Source organism: Solanum lycopersicum, chromosome 6, assembly GCF_036512215.1.
Source record: "Solanum lycopersicum chromosome 6, SLM_r2.1".
NCBI lineage: Eukaryota > Viridiplantae > Streptophyta > Magnoliopsida > Solanales > Solanaceae > Solanum > Solanum lycopersicum.
In genome coordinates this window covers 2,681,579-2,697,512 of record NC_090805.1, presented here as the reverse complement: position 1 = coordinate 2,697,512, position 15,934 = coordinate 2,681,579, and the positions used below count along the sequence as shown (strand labels likewise).

The 15,934-nt window shown below is 30.6% G+C and overlaps 2 protein-coding genes and 1 long non-coding RNA gene across 3 annotated transcripts; all 3 read right to left on the bottom strand.

The window, feature by feature from the left end:
- Positions 1–3,863: 3,863 nt before the first annotated feature.
- On the bottom strand, positions 3,864–4,593 carry LOC109120504 (uncharacterized). The gene is made up of 2 exons (XR_002027913.3): positions 4,313–4,593; positions 3,864–4,227 (listed from the first exon to the last, which is right to left on the bottom strand). It is a non-coding gene; the product is annotated as an uncharacterized lncRNA (long non-coding RNA).
- Positions 4,594–5,557: 964 nt separating this feature from the next.
- Positions 5,558–7,064, bottom strand: LOC101251187 (glutaredoxin-C11). The gene has a single exon (XM_010323537.4). The coding sequence runs from the start codon at positions 6,898–6,900 to the stop codon at positions 6,592–6,594; it is 309 nt and encodes a 102-aa protein (XP_010321839.1). The 5' UTR covers positions 6,901–7,064; the 3' UTR covers positions 5,558–6,591.
- Positions 7,065–9,558: 2,494 nt separating this feature from the next.
- LOC101250699 (zinc finger CCCH domain-containing protein 32) lies at positions 9,559–13,622 on the bottom strand. Its single transcript, XM_004240471.5, has 7 exons — positions 13,199–13,622; positions 12,723–12,865; positions 12,074–12,136; positions 11,821–11,940; positions 11,437–11,724; positions 11,034–11,351; positions 9,559–10,006 (listed from the first exon to the last, which is right to left on the bottom strand). Exons 1-7 carry the CDS (start codon positions 13,272–13,274, stop codon positions 9,869–9,871), a joined length of 1,146 nt encoding a protein of 381 aa, XP_004240519.3. The 5' UTR covers positions 13,275–13,622; the 3' UTR covers positions 9,559–9,868.
- Positions 13,623–15,934: the final 2,312 nt, after the last annotated feature.

The window sequence follows — 15,934 nt, the reverse complement described above, 5'->3', positions numbered from 1 at the left end:
AGTGATACATTTGGTAGAAACTACTTTTTTTCATTTCATAATATACTTTCCCCCGCAAAAGAGGATCTCCTAAAACTAATTTTTTTTTTCCAGGAAACAATATGAATAGATTTTTGGTGGCTTGGATTCTTTCTTCATTTGTCCACTTCCAACTTGACTTATTCTTCACACACACAATTTGATAAATGACCGTACACTTGTACATACACTATTAGTATACGTGTAAGAAATAGTGAGGAATTCAGAGTTTTTATCAAGAGAAGAATTCGAAAAATAAAATTTTAATACGTAGGATTTGAATATTAAGATAAATTTTGAACCCCTAGATCACTAAGACAATCTATAGTCTTATTTTCAGGAAATCTAAAATCTATACATATGCTAAAGATTAAATTATTTATATATATATATATATATATATATATATAACGCAAATTTTAATCGAAGGACTCGAGATAATATTCCTAGCTCCCTCCTAGATCCACCCCTGACGATGCAAATACGAGATTTAGTCTAATTAATTGGGAGCATAAAAATATGTATTTCTTATGTTCAATGGGTGTTAAAAGGGGTTAATTAACTAATTAATTAAATTCCTACTCACCATCTCATTTGATGCGAAAGTATTTGGCTAGACATAATGACAAAATAATTATATAGCGACAATAATATAATAAATTGGCCCTAATTTGAGTATTTATGTTAAAGTTGCACTGTCAAATCATTCTAGTCTAAGAAATATTTGAAATTGATTAAGTTGGTAATATTACAATAAAATTATCTGAAAATACAATTATACTATTCAACACACAAATAATTAAAAATAACCAATTTTTCTAGTTTAAACATTCCCCCCTAATTAATTATTAACTATATTATAGTTTCTTTCATTGTAGTACAAATTAAAACAACTACCAATGAACCAAATTAAAGAATATCAGGCCAAAATACATTGGCAAAACTCGATTAGTGTCGAAATTAAAAAAAAAAATTAAAGGTGTTCAAAAGTATTTAAATATTGAAGTATACATATAAATAACAAAAAATTAGCATTAATTTAAAATATTTGACCATCTCTTCCATCTTAGTGTGTGCTGCATGAATATTTTTATCATCACTTTACTATAAAGTGAGTTGAGGGATCGAATATATGAATACATATCTCAAGTTCTTGTCCATCTTTAGCTTTTATTCCAAAAAAAATATGATAATTAAGTTCTTCTCATGGTTATTTCTTTATATTCTTTTCCTCACTATCCGGAGAAAAAGATAAGATATTATATTCCTTCGAGAAGTAACGAACTCAGAATTTAGATTTTATAAATTTTATATTTTTTATATATATAGTATGTGTTAATTCTTTTCTCACACATGATATTCATTCACGTTTATTCTGGCTTATAAAGTGATTTCGGATGCTCCTTGTCCTAAGCCATTACCTTTATGAGTGTATATTGCTTATTTTTTGTGTCAATTCTTACGCAAATTATAAAGCTAGTATGCTTAATATAGTTACTACCTTATGCCTCAATTAGCAGTCATAAGGTCAACATGTGCTCTTCGATCTGAAATAATTTTATTTAAAGGAGAGTAAAAAAGTTACTTAACTGTAAGGAGAGGAGCTCTAACCTCTCTACTATTGAACACCGTGACATCCTTCCATCCCTCATTCAATATTAAACCTTTGCTTTCAATGCCTTGAAGACTCAACAACAATTCAGAGTTCATGATTATTGACTAATTAGTCATTGTTTTCTAAGGATCGAAATAAGAGGTTTTGGCTTTTCGGAATATTTAATATGACTAACAAAAGAAATTTGTTCTTTAAAAAATTATATAATTAATAACATGTAAGATTTTGAAAATAAATTTTTTATCACAATTCATGTTGGAACTTCAATACGTAGTAAAGTTTTTGATGAGTAACTTATGCATATAATAAGAAAGATGGTCAGTCTATAAGTTCAAATGACTTTTTGTAACTCGAAAATATAAAGTCGAAATAGCTAGTAATCATATATCAAAACATGTAGTAAATGTCTTGGGCCCTAAATGCATAGCCCATCACACTTCAAAAATTGATTTTCCTTGTATCGCATCAATGATTAGTCAAGACTCTTTTGGCACTCTTCCATGAAAATTGATTAAAAAAATAGGATAAATTACTTATATACATACCTTTATTTTTTATAATTTCTATTATTACCTTCCATTTTAAAATATCTCCAAAATTCCTCTTTTTCCTCCCAAACCTCACTTTTCAGATACAGAAAGTTTCAATATTCAAAACACACGTTTTTATTCCTAATTTCACTCTCTTAATCTCTCCCTACTTGACTTTCTCAATCCATTCCTATTTTCACTCCCTCAATCTTTACTTCCTTTCTTTTTAGTTTTCAGATTTTGTTCTCTCTCCTGTCATTAAGTTCCCTACATAACTTTTTTCAACAACTCAATTAAGTTTCTCTCCACAATTTTTTACCAGATAACTATCGGATCTCCTCCCTTCCCACCTTCACAAAATGTATAAGGGAAAGGTGAAAGAGTTAGTGTATCGACATTAACAAAATTGTTTCCAATGAATCCTCTTTTGTGGGTGAAATCTCTTTTCATTGTTGACGGTGGAAAAAAAGATACAGAAGTTGATATAGGGAAAAGAAAAAAGTGCGGGGAATTTCTCAGTAATTTTTTTACTTTCCGCAGATCAAATTGTTGATTTTTTTTCGATTCTTTGTTGTTCATTCTATATAATACATATGGATTCAAATTTTAATGTATCTAGTTGATTTTGTTTCTTAAACTAATGTATAATGCCTTCGTTGATTTTCAATTTATCTCGTTTATTTTGATTCTTAAATTAGTCTACTTTTGTTTTATGTAATGTGTCATATTCATATATAAGGTGTTGATACATAACCCTGATGTTGTTCAATATTCTATTAGTTTTTATCACATTTAATATAAATATTGTTGATACATAAATACTACCGAATGTATCATTTACATGTTTCAAGTTTTTTAATGTATCATCAATCTTATTCAAATTTGAAAGGTTATATAGCAGTAACAAATTAGTTGTGTGTTATATATCTGCACTCTTTAATATTTGTTCAGTCTTACCCAACTTAGAAAGCGATATATATGTAAATTTACCCAATAATAATCTTGATACATAAATCATAATGTTCTATAACTGGAGCACTATGTATCAAACCCAACAATAGGTATATGATCCATTTTCATTCTTTGAAAAATTAAAATTATATTTATATGATACTTAATAACTACCACACAGTAATGTATAAATCTAAAATCAAACATTTTACTGGCAACTTTTACTTATCTAATGTATTTAATAATAGATTACAATACTTAGCAATGTACTTAATATTTTAAGAATAGTAATGTATCATGAGTAATATATCCTTCCTGTCCACAACGCCCACAAGGTATCTCGTCTAGCTAGTTGAAATCTACTACAATTACATATTTTCGCTTAAGGCAAACAATGTATTTTCTTCCAGCATCAAATTAACACATAGCGACACAATTTTGTAACCATTTTGTAACATCTTTCACTAGATACATTATAATAACCAATGATACAAATTCAACAAAATTCGAGATGGATATATATTAATGTATCACCCACAATTGTTTCTTGATTAAAACAATTAATTTACATATCTTGATTGTTACACTATTATATGTACAATATGCACAATAATAGCCTGATACATTTATACGAATTTGTTATACACACACTTGATTAAAGACGTATTTGATCCATTTCAATTGTTAATCCAAATATTACATGTATCCTATACAATATATTATAATGATACATTTTTATACAAATCATATTCAGATACAAAAAAAATGACCACGTCATAATTCATAGATTCAAAATTACAATATACGGCGTCGTTTACTGCCAATGTATCATGACTTACATTTTAACATCAAAATGACAAAGAAAAAATGTCTTCTTCAACCTTTTGCAACAAAGTCTAAACTTGTCCCATCAATAAATTCTCAATAGATCTAGGAGTAACCAAACATTTGTCTTGATAAAGAATCATTTTTTGGACATTTCTGAATAAGGTGTCTCTAAAATCCCCATAGAAAGATCAACAATCGGGGAATTGTTCTTTATATCGATCTGATTGGTTTCCAGTTCTTTTTCATGATTTCGCCAATAATTTCTTCTCGATTTCATTAATTTCTCTGAACAAGTAATTGAATGACTTTCCAAAATCAAATTAAATAAATGTTAATAAAGGAAAGATGAAAAAAGGGGATAAAAACATACTAGTTGGCAGAGAGATCTTGTTAGCAATGGTAGCAACAACCAAGGTTGTTCAATCAGATTTTTGTGATACATTGACTTCAAATTACTCAACGATTAATTATATTAACGATTTTGAATTAATGATTCAAAATCGTGAATCATTTGTCCAATCATCTACGACAACAGATTTAAGATTCAAGATTTCGAATTGATGGAGAAGACGAAAAAAATGATTTTTGAATATTGTGAAGTTGTTATAGATTGGAATAGATGGATATAAATCAATCTTTGTGATTTGTGGGAAAAGAAAATTTGTATAACGTGATTTGTGGAAAAAAACTGTTATGCGTTATTTTGGGAAAGAAAATCAATTTTATGTTACCATTCCATATTAAGCACAAGAAACAAGTTTATAAGGTATCATATATAATGTATCTGGATGAAATTTATGTATCCGGATGACTAATATTTTAAGGGATTTTTGTAAAATAGAAAAGAGTAGGAATAGAATGTAATTTAGGATCTAACACTATGCTATATAAATCGTCATTATCATAAAAAAACTTTTAGCGGCAAAAAATATATACATTAACAAAGAGTGCTAAATACTTTACTGGCATTAGTTGAATGTCATTGAATTTGATGTCGCTATAGGCTTTAGTGACATTTACAAAGAATACTAATTGACGCAAAAAAATATATGTTTATCGACAATTAAACTAGTGTCATTAATTAAATATTGTTGCTAAAGATCATTTATGGTGTAGTGCGCATGTCAAATGGTTTTGAGTACGCAGATGATTCAAACAAGTTGAAATTGCCTAAATATTAAATTTTATAAGTTATAATATATTGCACCCTAAACTTGGTTTCAAATTTTAACTTTGACCTCCAACTTTCATAGTGTACAAATAGGCACTTTAATTATCCTACCTTTTAATAAATAAACACGCGAGTCCTATTTGTTAAAGTGTCTATTTGTGCACTATGAAAGTTGGAGGTCAAAGTTAAAATTTGAAGTCAAGTTAAGGGTCTAATATATGTATTATGCCTTTATGTTTCTTCTGAACGTGTACGGTTAAGTAACCGAGATTTAAATCCAAACGTGAATTTAAAATTTTAAGTTTATGAATTCTCGCAATTTTTTGTTGGTCCCTGCACCCGCAATCCATAGGGTTCGATCGCAATTTATTATACATGTACTTCGGTAAATTCTTTCACATATACTAAGTTCTTCCAAATTTATACCATAATAACTTGAGAATATATACAACAACAACAATTATTATTATGTTTCAGTCTCAAACAAATCAAAATTGACGAAAACTAAATTTTTTACAAGTCTGAGAAAAGTTTTCCATTGAGCCATTTTGACAAAATATGGCTTCCTTTTCTCCCTCAACCTCCATTTCTTTAAAAGGAAAAAGAGGATTAATTAATTAGAAAGAAAAAATAATAACATTGGGTTAAAATTGACACACAAAAAAAAAGTTGTGTACAAGCTAAGAACCTAGATGTTATTTTTAGTACAAAAACTTACAATAAACCTAATTTGGTCCGACCTTTTTTCGGACCTACCCACACGCATTAGACTATTCTTTTTCTTCTTTCTTTTTCACTACTAGAAATCAATCAATTTCGACTTACAACCCGTCAAACTCTAATCGAATTTTCGATAAAAAGTCTGTCGAAAACATTCCCGCGAGTGCTTTTTTGATGGTTTTTAGATTGAATTCCCAATTAAAGTCCGTTGGAAACATCTCAATTGAGTGTGTTCTTCGATCGAAACACCTTCGGAAACATCCCGTACAAGTGCTTTTTTGACGGTTTTTCGACCGAATTCCCAATTAAAAGTCCGTTGGAAAAATCCCAATTGAGTGTATTTTCCGATCGAAATACCTTCAAAAACATTCTGTACGAGTACTTTTAAGACGTTTTTTTGATGGAATTTTCAATTAAATGTCCGTCAGAAACATCTCAATCGAGTGCTCCAATCGAAAGACCGTCAGAAACATCCCCTAGAGTGCTTTCCCGACGATCTTTCGACCAAATTCCCATCCAAAAAAACATCTCAGACGGGTGCTTTTTTGACGGAATTTTCAATTAGAAGTCCGTCAGAAACATCTCAATCGAGTGCTCCAATCGAAAGACCGTCAGAAACATCCCCCAGAGTGCTTTCCCGACGATCTATCGACCGAATTCCCATCCAAAAAAACATTTCAGGCGTGTGCTTTTTTGACGGATTTTCGATTGATACGCGATCGAAAAATTGATTGATTATTGTGTTTTTTTTTGGTTAGTTATAACCAAATAGCTTTGGCATCAATGAGCATTTGTTTGAGTGAACCATCAACTTGTAAGGATATAACATCCTTACATGATCCAACATATTTTCCACCAATAAAAACAGCAGGAACACATGGATTACAACCTAAACTTCTCAATGCCCACTCCATTTCTTTCCCTTTTGGATCTTCATCAAGTTCATGAATTGCTGGACTTGCTCCAATATCATAAAATAGTGCTTTAATACTATGACACATAAAACATGAACTCTTTGTGAAAATTACTGCTGCCTTCTTTGATGCCAACTCTCCTATTCTATCCATAGCTAACTCGATATCGATCGATACAAATAATTAATTGATATGTATGACCAAAATTATCAGAGAAAATTATGAAGAAAATATTGATTGATGATCACTAGTGTTATAAACTTTGTGTGGTAGATGGTGATGATATTTTGAGGTTATTTATAGAGATTTTTTACATATAGTAGATATGGATTACATTGTTTATCCAGAAAAGGCAAAAAAAAAAAAATTATATTGATGCATAAATGAAAAGGCAATGTTCCTTAAAGATATTTTTCCTTTGGCTAAAGGAAAGAAAAAGTTATAAAGGAAAAAATAAATGTCATACGCCCTTTGAGAACTGAGTTTAACTTATGTACACTAACAATAATATAATCTTTAAATGTTTTGATGATGAAAAATTTTATTACCTTTCATTTTTAAAAAAAAAAAAAATTGAAATGAGCTATATGAATTTTCACCGCTAATTTATAGCTAAATATTGTGTATAACCTGGTTCTTTTTTTATAATTTTGTTTAGCTGTGTAACTTGTCTATTGTAATTTGAATTTTATTAACTCAATATCTCTTCATTTGAAAATTACACTATGCATATAGGTCAATTTCTTTTCTTTTTTTAAATTGTATATATACTATTATCCCTTGGTGTATATTATTTTTTTAGCTAAGAGTTTCTTTAGTGAATACTCTAATTCGACCAATTAGTTTATAGTGAGATCATTTAAAAGACATATGTTACCAATTACAAAATATTAAATATGCACTCATATAGAGTAAACTATTTTCCATTTCGAGTGTACATTAAACTAATTAATTCTCTGGATAATGACCCCTTAATGGTATGAAAAGTTGATAGACCATAACGATCCCGTAGAATGTTAGGATCGAATCTATACACACACTTGATGAATTAAGAACACAAGAACTTTTCAGAGAAAGAAATGAGAGATCTAGAGAGAGAAACCAATGTCTCGTGGTAATACCCGTGAGTAAACTTCCATGGCGATGGGTATATATATTAATAATTCAGAGTATTTTAGAATGCAGAGAATAAATATTGCAGCCTAATCAGTACATCAAATATTAATCAGGCTCCACGAACTAACATAGAATTCCTACAACTTATTATATTAAAGGCAAAGATATTATTCCTTAAATCTTTTCTTGAAATTTTTTTTTGTTTAGTGGGAAAATTAAAGCACTTCTAATTTTGGAGATCTAGAAACTAACACAGTACGTAATAGATACTTTAATGATGTGTAAAGACAATGCTACTGGTACAGGAGATGTATAGGAATATCGAATAAAAATAATATATATATATATATGAAAAAAATTCTTTAATAATTGGTAATCTAAAAGATAATTAGAAGTAATTGCTCATAATGTTGGCTTAACTATATATATATGAAAAAAATTCTTTAATAATTGGTAATCTAAAAGATAATTAGAAGTAATTGCTCTTGGCTTAACTTAAAGAGATCAACTTATATCGACGGAGTGGATAAGAAAATTACACCGTCAGTTCATTTATAGAAATACCTATTCTCTTTCTCTAACTTAAATACGAATGATTAAAAAAAAAAATTGTTCATAGCATTAGATCAACGTAATGTTAATGTTGTATTATTAGTTATTTGAAATAATAATATGAAACTAAACAAAACATTCATGGTTAATGTGTATTAGGTTAAAGCATTATTGATATGTTGAAAAATTAAACAAAATCAACGTAATGTTATAGCAATATGATTATTATTGGTAGAGAACTTAGAGGATCTTCAGATGATGTGGAAAAAGATAAGAGCTTATCCAATATTTTTTGTTTTTATAACCTTGAGATTCAATATTCTTTGATCACTAGGGTCTGAGATGTGCCTCAATTTTAACCAAGTTGAGTACTCTTTTATTCTATTATATTTCCTTTTTTATTATTCTTATCGAATATCAAAACAAATCATGAAAATTATTTACTGTCAAGAGTTTACCGTTGACCTAAACACATTACGGTAAAATATTCATGTCTATGTACTCCTTGCATTTAAAGTTTCCTCTTCTACCTCAATCATCATTAGCATCGTTAGCACTTGGTAGTGTATACAAATAAAGTTGTTAAATAGAATATATTATTAATACTTACAGTTATAATTTTTGAATTAGTAATGCTTACATCAGTTATACATAGCTTATTTCATTTCTAATCCTTTGATTAATCTGATGTATTAAAAATAGCATGTCTCATAAAAATATTTATTTCTAAAATACCCTTCATAATTATGATGAAAAAGACGTAAAAAAAAAATATTATAAGGGGCAATAGAGTCTTTTACCGTGCTAAAACATGCATTAGCAACACGTAGAAGTCTATACACAATAGAGTACATAGCATGAAAAAATGTACCAAACAAGATATGACTAATACACAGAGTTACGCATGCATTATTTTTGTTAATATACTCTACCAAGCAATCCCTTAGTTCTAAAGAAACTAACAGAGATTTATATAGATCAAAACTAAGGGACAGAGAGTATCTTGTGGTGATAGAGATGCATCTTAATTTGCTTCATCTCTTACTCTACTGAAAAGTCTCTGGCGCAGAAAGCATCCCGCGTTTAAGCAGGGTGGGGGTAGGGCCGCAACCTAATTGGTCCAAATAATGACAAATTCCTATATTTGGATAAGTTGCAACTTCATACCATTGATAAAATGAGACAATGAGGAGATACTTCAATTTTAAAGAAGAAAACATTAAGCTATTTATTGTTGATAAATATACAGAAATTACCAGGAAAGCATTAAATAAGGCTTGATGTTTACATTAACTTCACTGGCCAACTTCCCCGACTCAACAGTTGCATATTCGGGATTGAAGAAGTACCAGATGCTGCACTATGAGAAGGGATCCGCCTTGGATCCTGTAACAAATCCGGGTTGTTACTCTGGCGATGAAATAGGAGCCAAAGTAAGGGAAGATCCCGACATCTAAGGGGCATTCGGTATATCAGGAAGAGAAGAAGCTGATGGACTATATCGTACTGTTCCCATAGGATGATCGAATTTACATGTGCCACCAAATTTGCAGAATCCTCTTTGCATGTAAAAGGAACAAGACTGCACCCCCTGCTTTCAGAATGAAATTTAGTCGAGTATCCAAACAGGTAACGAGTTACACACACAGCAATACTACAGACTCAAGAAAGATCATATAACAAGATGCTATCTTCTAGCTCAAATATGTAAAAGTTTCCGTAAAGGTTCAGATATGTTAAAACTCAGCTAGACAAAGGAGGATATAAGAAATACATAAAATGTACACCGATAATGAAACCTTTGAAGCCTGCATTCATAAGCCAGAGAAAAACAACACAGTAACCCTTTTAATAGTTATACAAGCAGACGAGTGTACTAGAAACTACAAGGATAATTAAAAAAACAGCCTGAAAGAAAGGAGAGGAATTTACACTTCTTCCAAGAAAGAAACAGAAAGAAGTATTCTTGTATCAGACTTAAGATGATAACAAGCATGCTTGCTTATACTGGAACAATCCAAGGAGACTGACATCTCTAGTGTTCTGAAGTTGGAAGATATGCTGCCATCATTTTGGCATTTGAAAATTAGACAATTGCAAAATTTCAACTGTTTGTAATCTGTAGGGACAGGCATTAACGCTAGATATCGTGACATTTTCAAATTGTAACAAATTATGTTTTCATTTCATGGGACTGATAACTAACAGCAGCCTAATAAGTCATAGGGTCCAGCTATAATTTCAAACGCAAGTTTGAACAGAGACTGCTGCAGAACAGATAAGAGAAGTCAGACTGCCCTTTTGCAGTTTCTCTACATGGCACAGAGCATGCAATAGGCAAGTATCTCCATAGCTCCAAGAAGAACCGTGAATATAGATTCAATAAACTAATACTTCTTGAATTCGGTAAACAACCAAGCGGAAGGCAAGCAAAGGACAGCATGCATACAAAATCTTCCAAATCACAATGCATCCAGCAGCATAATAAGTCTTGACATGATCTCAATTTTCAGGCAGGACCAGATGAACAACAATGTCCATCACAGAGTATCCATATTGGATTATTAATTAGTGATGCCAAGTCAAACAAAAGGGAGAACGAAGGATATTGGTCATACCGGACGCAAAGGAAGGCCTAAGGGACTGAAAGTACAATCTGTCTTTGATGCAATCCAGTCAGCAGGATGATGAAATTTACAGGACGATCCAAATTTACAGTCCCCAGTTTTCATGTAATATTGACATACTGGTTGGCCTGGTCTTTCTGGAAAACGATTTTCTCTCAGTGCACTGCTTGAAGGGCCAGCAGCAGAGTGTAACGGAGAGTAAGGTGCTGCAAAGGCAGCCGTAGAAGATGCTAGTTGTGGCATCCCATAAATAGTTGCCATCCCAGCAGAGGGTTGAGCACCAGGAGAAAGTGCAGGACTCACTGGTCCCTGCAAAAAAGCAAATTAATCACCCCATAAGATTATTATTTAAGTCATATCAGAATGTTGATTGAGAGAATATCTCTATCATTACCGAGTAAGTGCTCCAGTTCTGAATGGTCACCACTCCTGGGTGAAGCAAAACTGGACCATAAGTACCAGGTACATAAGGACCGGGTAAGAGTTGAGGTCCTGCTACTCTAGAGCTAGTTGATGTACTGTTATATTCTTCAGGAGGAACAGGAAGAGAAGGCGATGTTGGATAAAATGGACGTGCAGTCACTGGCGCTGATACCTCAGCATGGTCAGGATGATGGAATTTACATGTTATACCAAATTTGCATTGCCCCGTTTTCAAATAATAGGAGCATTCTCTTTCCTCCTGTTGCAATTGATGAAGTTCAAGAGATCTTAGATAACCTTATTGGTAGAAAACACAAACGCATACATACATGATACGACACAACAGATCAATTACCGGATGTAATGGGTATCCATAAACATTTAGTGATATATTGCTCAACGATCCACCTAAGTTTCTTGGATGGTGGAACTTGCATGATGCACCAAATTTACAGGTTGCTGTTCTTAGATAGTACTGCAAACAGAAATTATCCATTCATCACACATTAAATCAATATTCTATCCACATAATGAAAAGAAAAAACAGAAATGAAGGACACACATACTTGATCAAACACGAACAATCTCAGGAAGAGAAATAGAGTTACCTGGCATGTAGGCTCTCCTATTCGTTCTGGATATTCACTACTTTCCAACAGCACAGCACCAACCTGAAATCCAAGCGACTCCCAAGTAAGGGTTGAAAGAACTCATGCTTGCAGCTTGCCATTCCAAGAAACTACTAGAATATCCACAAGATGAAAAAATCTAATAAAAAAAGCCCATTATAGTCTTTCCTCACGCACTCAAGTTTTAATTAGATGCCTTAGCTTTTCTCAGGAACTCACTCTTACTAGGTGTCAGTCCAGTGGCTACTCACTCTAAACTAGGCCTAGTTAAAATGTAAAGTTAACTCCAAGTTACTAACGGTGTATAGTTTTCTTTTACATCACCAATGTGACATTAACCTGTCCGTGTACACAAGTTAAATCCAATTGAATAAGCTTGTGGGTTCACGATTCTCTATGAAACTATAGGCATTACACAACTAATGACTATAGTAAGCAGGGGCGGATCTAGCCTCTTATCCACAACCTTCCGTTTAAACTCTATATATGACTGTGAATTCAGTTGCTGAAGTATATTAACTTGAGGACGCGTAGTTGAAATCCATACACTTCAAATCCAGAATTCGTCTATTGATAGTAAGCTTAATTAAGACAAACATACAACTATTACACGAGATCAACAACTTACAGAGCTACGATCAGGAGGATGATTATACCGGCATTTAGCACCATATCCACAAGACCCTGTACGCATATAGAAAGAACAGTTCGATGTCCCGGACCTTTCCGGGTATGGTTCCCTCCTCCACAACCCCAACCTCCTCATTGATTCTACATTGTCAAAAAAAAACACTCATTTGAGTCATCAAAAACCCTAAAAAAAAATTAAAAAAATCAACCCAAAATTCAAATTCATCATACCAAAAATACAAATGGAAAGTTGTTCCTTTCAATGAAATGAACAAATGAAAAGATAAAAACTGTATTTTTTTAATTTTTTTTTTTTAATTTCTCTGCCATGCTGGTGCAATGACCATGCCGGGAATCTAAGTAACTCAATCCATTAGCTACTAGAAATTTCATCTTGTTGGCCAGAATATTCTCATTATATTTAAAAATTTATCAAAAAAAAAATTATTAAATTTAGTTTATATGAAAACCTACCTTCAAGACCGGTCTCGGGTCCAACAGGAACCCATTCCGACTGTCGATCGGAGTGTGACCCACCGTATAACTCCATTTTTACCTGAATCTGCTTAGCTTCAGCTAACAAAAACTGGAAGAATCAACCAAAAAAAAAAACCTAAACTGATGAAAAAAAGTAGATCGTGTATATATATGTACAGAAAAAAAAATCAATTTGTGTGTAGATTATGAGTTCAGAGTAAAACACAGAGTGAGTGAGTGTTTTTGGTGTTTTCTCTCTCTAGAAGTAGAGAGAAAGAGACTGTTTGTACAGTGAGTTCAGCTCTGTGAACTGTGAAGTGAAGCTATTTTGTTTCTTTGACAGCATTTTGCCTTTATATTTTCTTTCATTTTCTATTTTCTTCTTCTCTGTACCCGCCAAAGTATGGAAAAATGGGGCTATGCATTAAATTACATCCAAAATTGATATAGAAAACACCGTTAAATTTGATGTAAATTATTAATTTTATTTTTGAATTATTGATATTTTAGAAAATATTAAATTTAGATATATTTTGATTTGACATATGACATAACAAAAAAATTCAGAAAAATATCAAAATAATTCTTAAACTTGATGATTATAGGTGTATTTCACTCTAGTCGCAAAATTGGCGATTCATTTAGGTTAACTTGATTAATCTTAAGTCAGTCAATAGTTTGGGGTGAAATTAATTATAATTTGCGTTAAGTTTAAGAGTATTTTTAATATTTCACTCTTGAATACTCTTTGAGTTTCTTTATAATAGTCATGATAGAGTTTCGCACGACTCTTCAAAAAAATAATGATAGAAAGTTATTGTTATACTAATATGTCTCTTATTAATTCTTTAAGTGCCTCATGTACAACCTTAGCTTGGCATTCACCTTGTTGTTAATCATATTTTGAAAAAAGAATAATACATAAATATGATCTTTAATTTGACATTAGCTGAAAATTATGTTAACTTTGGTATGTACATTTAAACTTGTATAAAATTAAATAAATGAATACATTCATCCTGCAAGGCACCCTATATAACAATTTTGTGTCCTACGCGATGTCCTACATGTATTATGTCATATAGGATATGTATGTCTACTTGTTCAATTTTATACAAATTTAAGTGTCTGTTTATGTACACTTAAAGTTCGATGGCATAATTGTCCGTTGAAGTCAAGTTAAGGGTCATGTTTATGTATTATGCCTTTGGAAAATGTTGTTGACACACTTTATCATAGTTTATTTACTACTTCGCTTATTTCATCCTTACTCCATATTGGGATACAGATTAAGGGGGAAAGACTTTGATTGGAAAAGGAGTCTCTTTGCGTATGGTCTGTTCGTAATTCACCTGGTTGACTACGACATTAGCCATAAGAAATTGAGCTACTACTTCTAACTTCGATGTCCTGGACTTTACATATTTAGATTAATTACGATCTGAATCTTCATCTATATCTATATGCCTCTTAATTCTAAAATAATTAATGTCAAGGACAAAATTGAAAAAAAAATTAATTAATTCTCTTCTTAATTGTGTAAATTGACAACTACTTTAAATAAATATTTTTGATATACGTGATAATTAAAAAATATATATTTTTCAATAGAGTCTAAGTTAAAACTACTCAATTTTAATCAATACGTATGTAATGTTATGCATTTGTACTTTCATGAGATGTGTATGACTCACATTATGAATGTAGTTGTTCAGAATAGTTTAATAACAAAAATTGTTGTGTTAGAAAATATTTTTTAATGTCTCAAGTTCCAACTATTCATAAAAAATAAATAAATAAATTGGATATTCTTTAATGTACCAACTATTCACAAAATGTGAAAAGCACCTAAATAATCACTTGCTTTCAAAATAATCAATTTCTTTGCTTTCGAAATAAATCAATTTTCAAAATAAAGCACTAGAGAGAATATATGTTTAAAGTCGAATGATAAAGAAATATAATTTTTTTGAAATAAAATATAAAACTAAGACCTTTTTTAATTGTTATTCTTTCTCAATTTGATAAATAGTTATTTAAATTCGTAATTTACACGAAGTTTGATCAAAAATTGAAAACGGTTGAAAAACAATAACTAATTCCTTTTTATTAATAATATTCAAAATAATTTTACGGTAGCTTATTCAAATTTATTGACTTTTAAATTGATTATTTAGTAATATTTCAAATATTTATTGAATTCCACTTAAAGCCACTAAAATTTTTAATGGATTATCTCTATATATTCCCTTGCACTTTCATGTGAGCTATATTACTCACCTCATAAATATTATTGTTTAAAATAATTTTTTAAAAAAAGATTCTATCTATTAAACGTGTTTGGCATGCAGTGAAATACATTAAGAATGTGGTTTTTATTTTATTATATTTTTTGTGTCTATTAAATATAATAGACGCATGATAAAATCTAATAAAAAATTTGCTTCGATAGTTAAACTAATTGCATAAATTATGTCATTGAATTATATACCTTTAACTAGATAAATTATAAATATTCATATATTTTCTACGCGAAATAAATGTATATAACTAAAAAAGATGGAAGTGTTAAATTAAAGCATTCTATTAAAGTTTCATGCATTCAATTAAAATATGAATAAAATATTTTGATAACTAATTTATGGGAACTTAAAAAAAAAAATATATATATATATATATATATATTCTTAATTAATTAAATAAAATAAAATCAGCGACCGACACTTGTTTTAA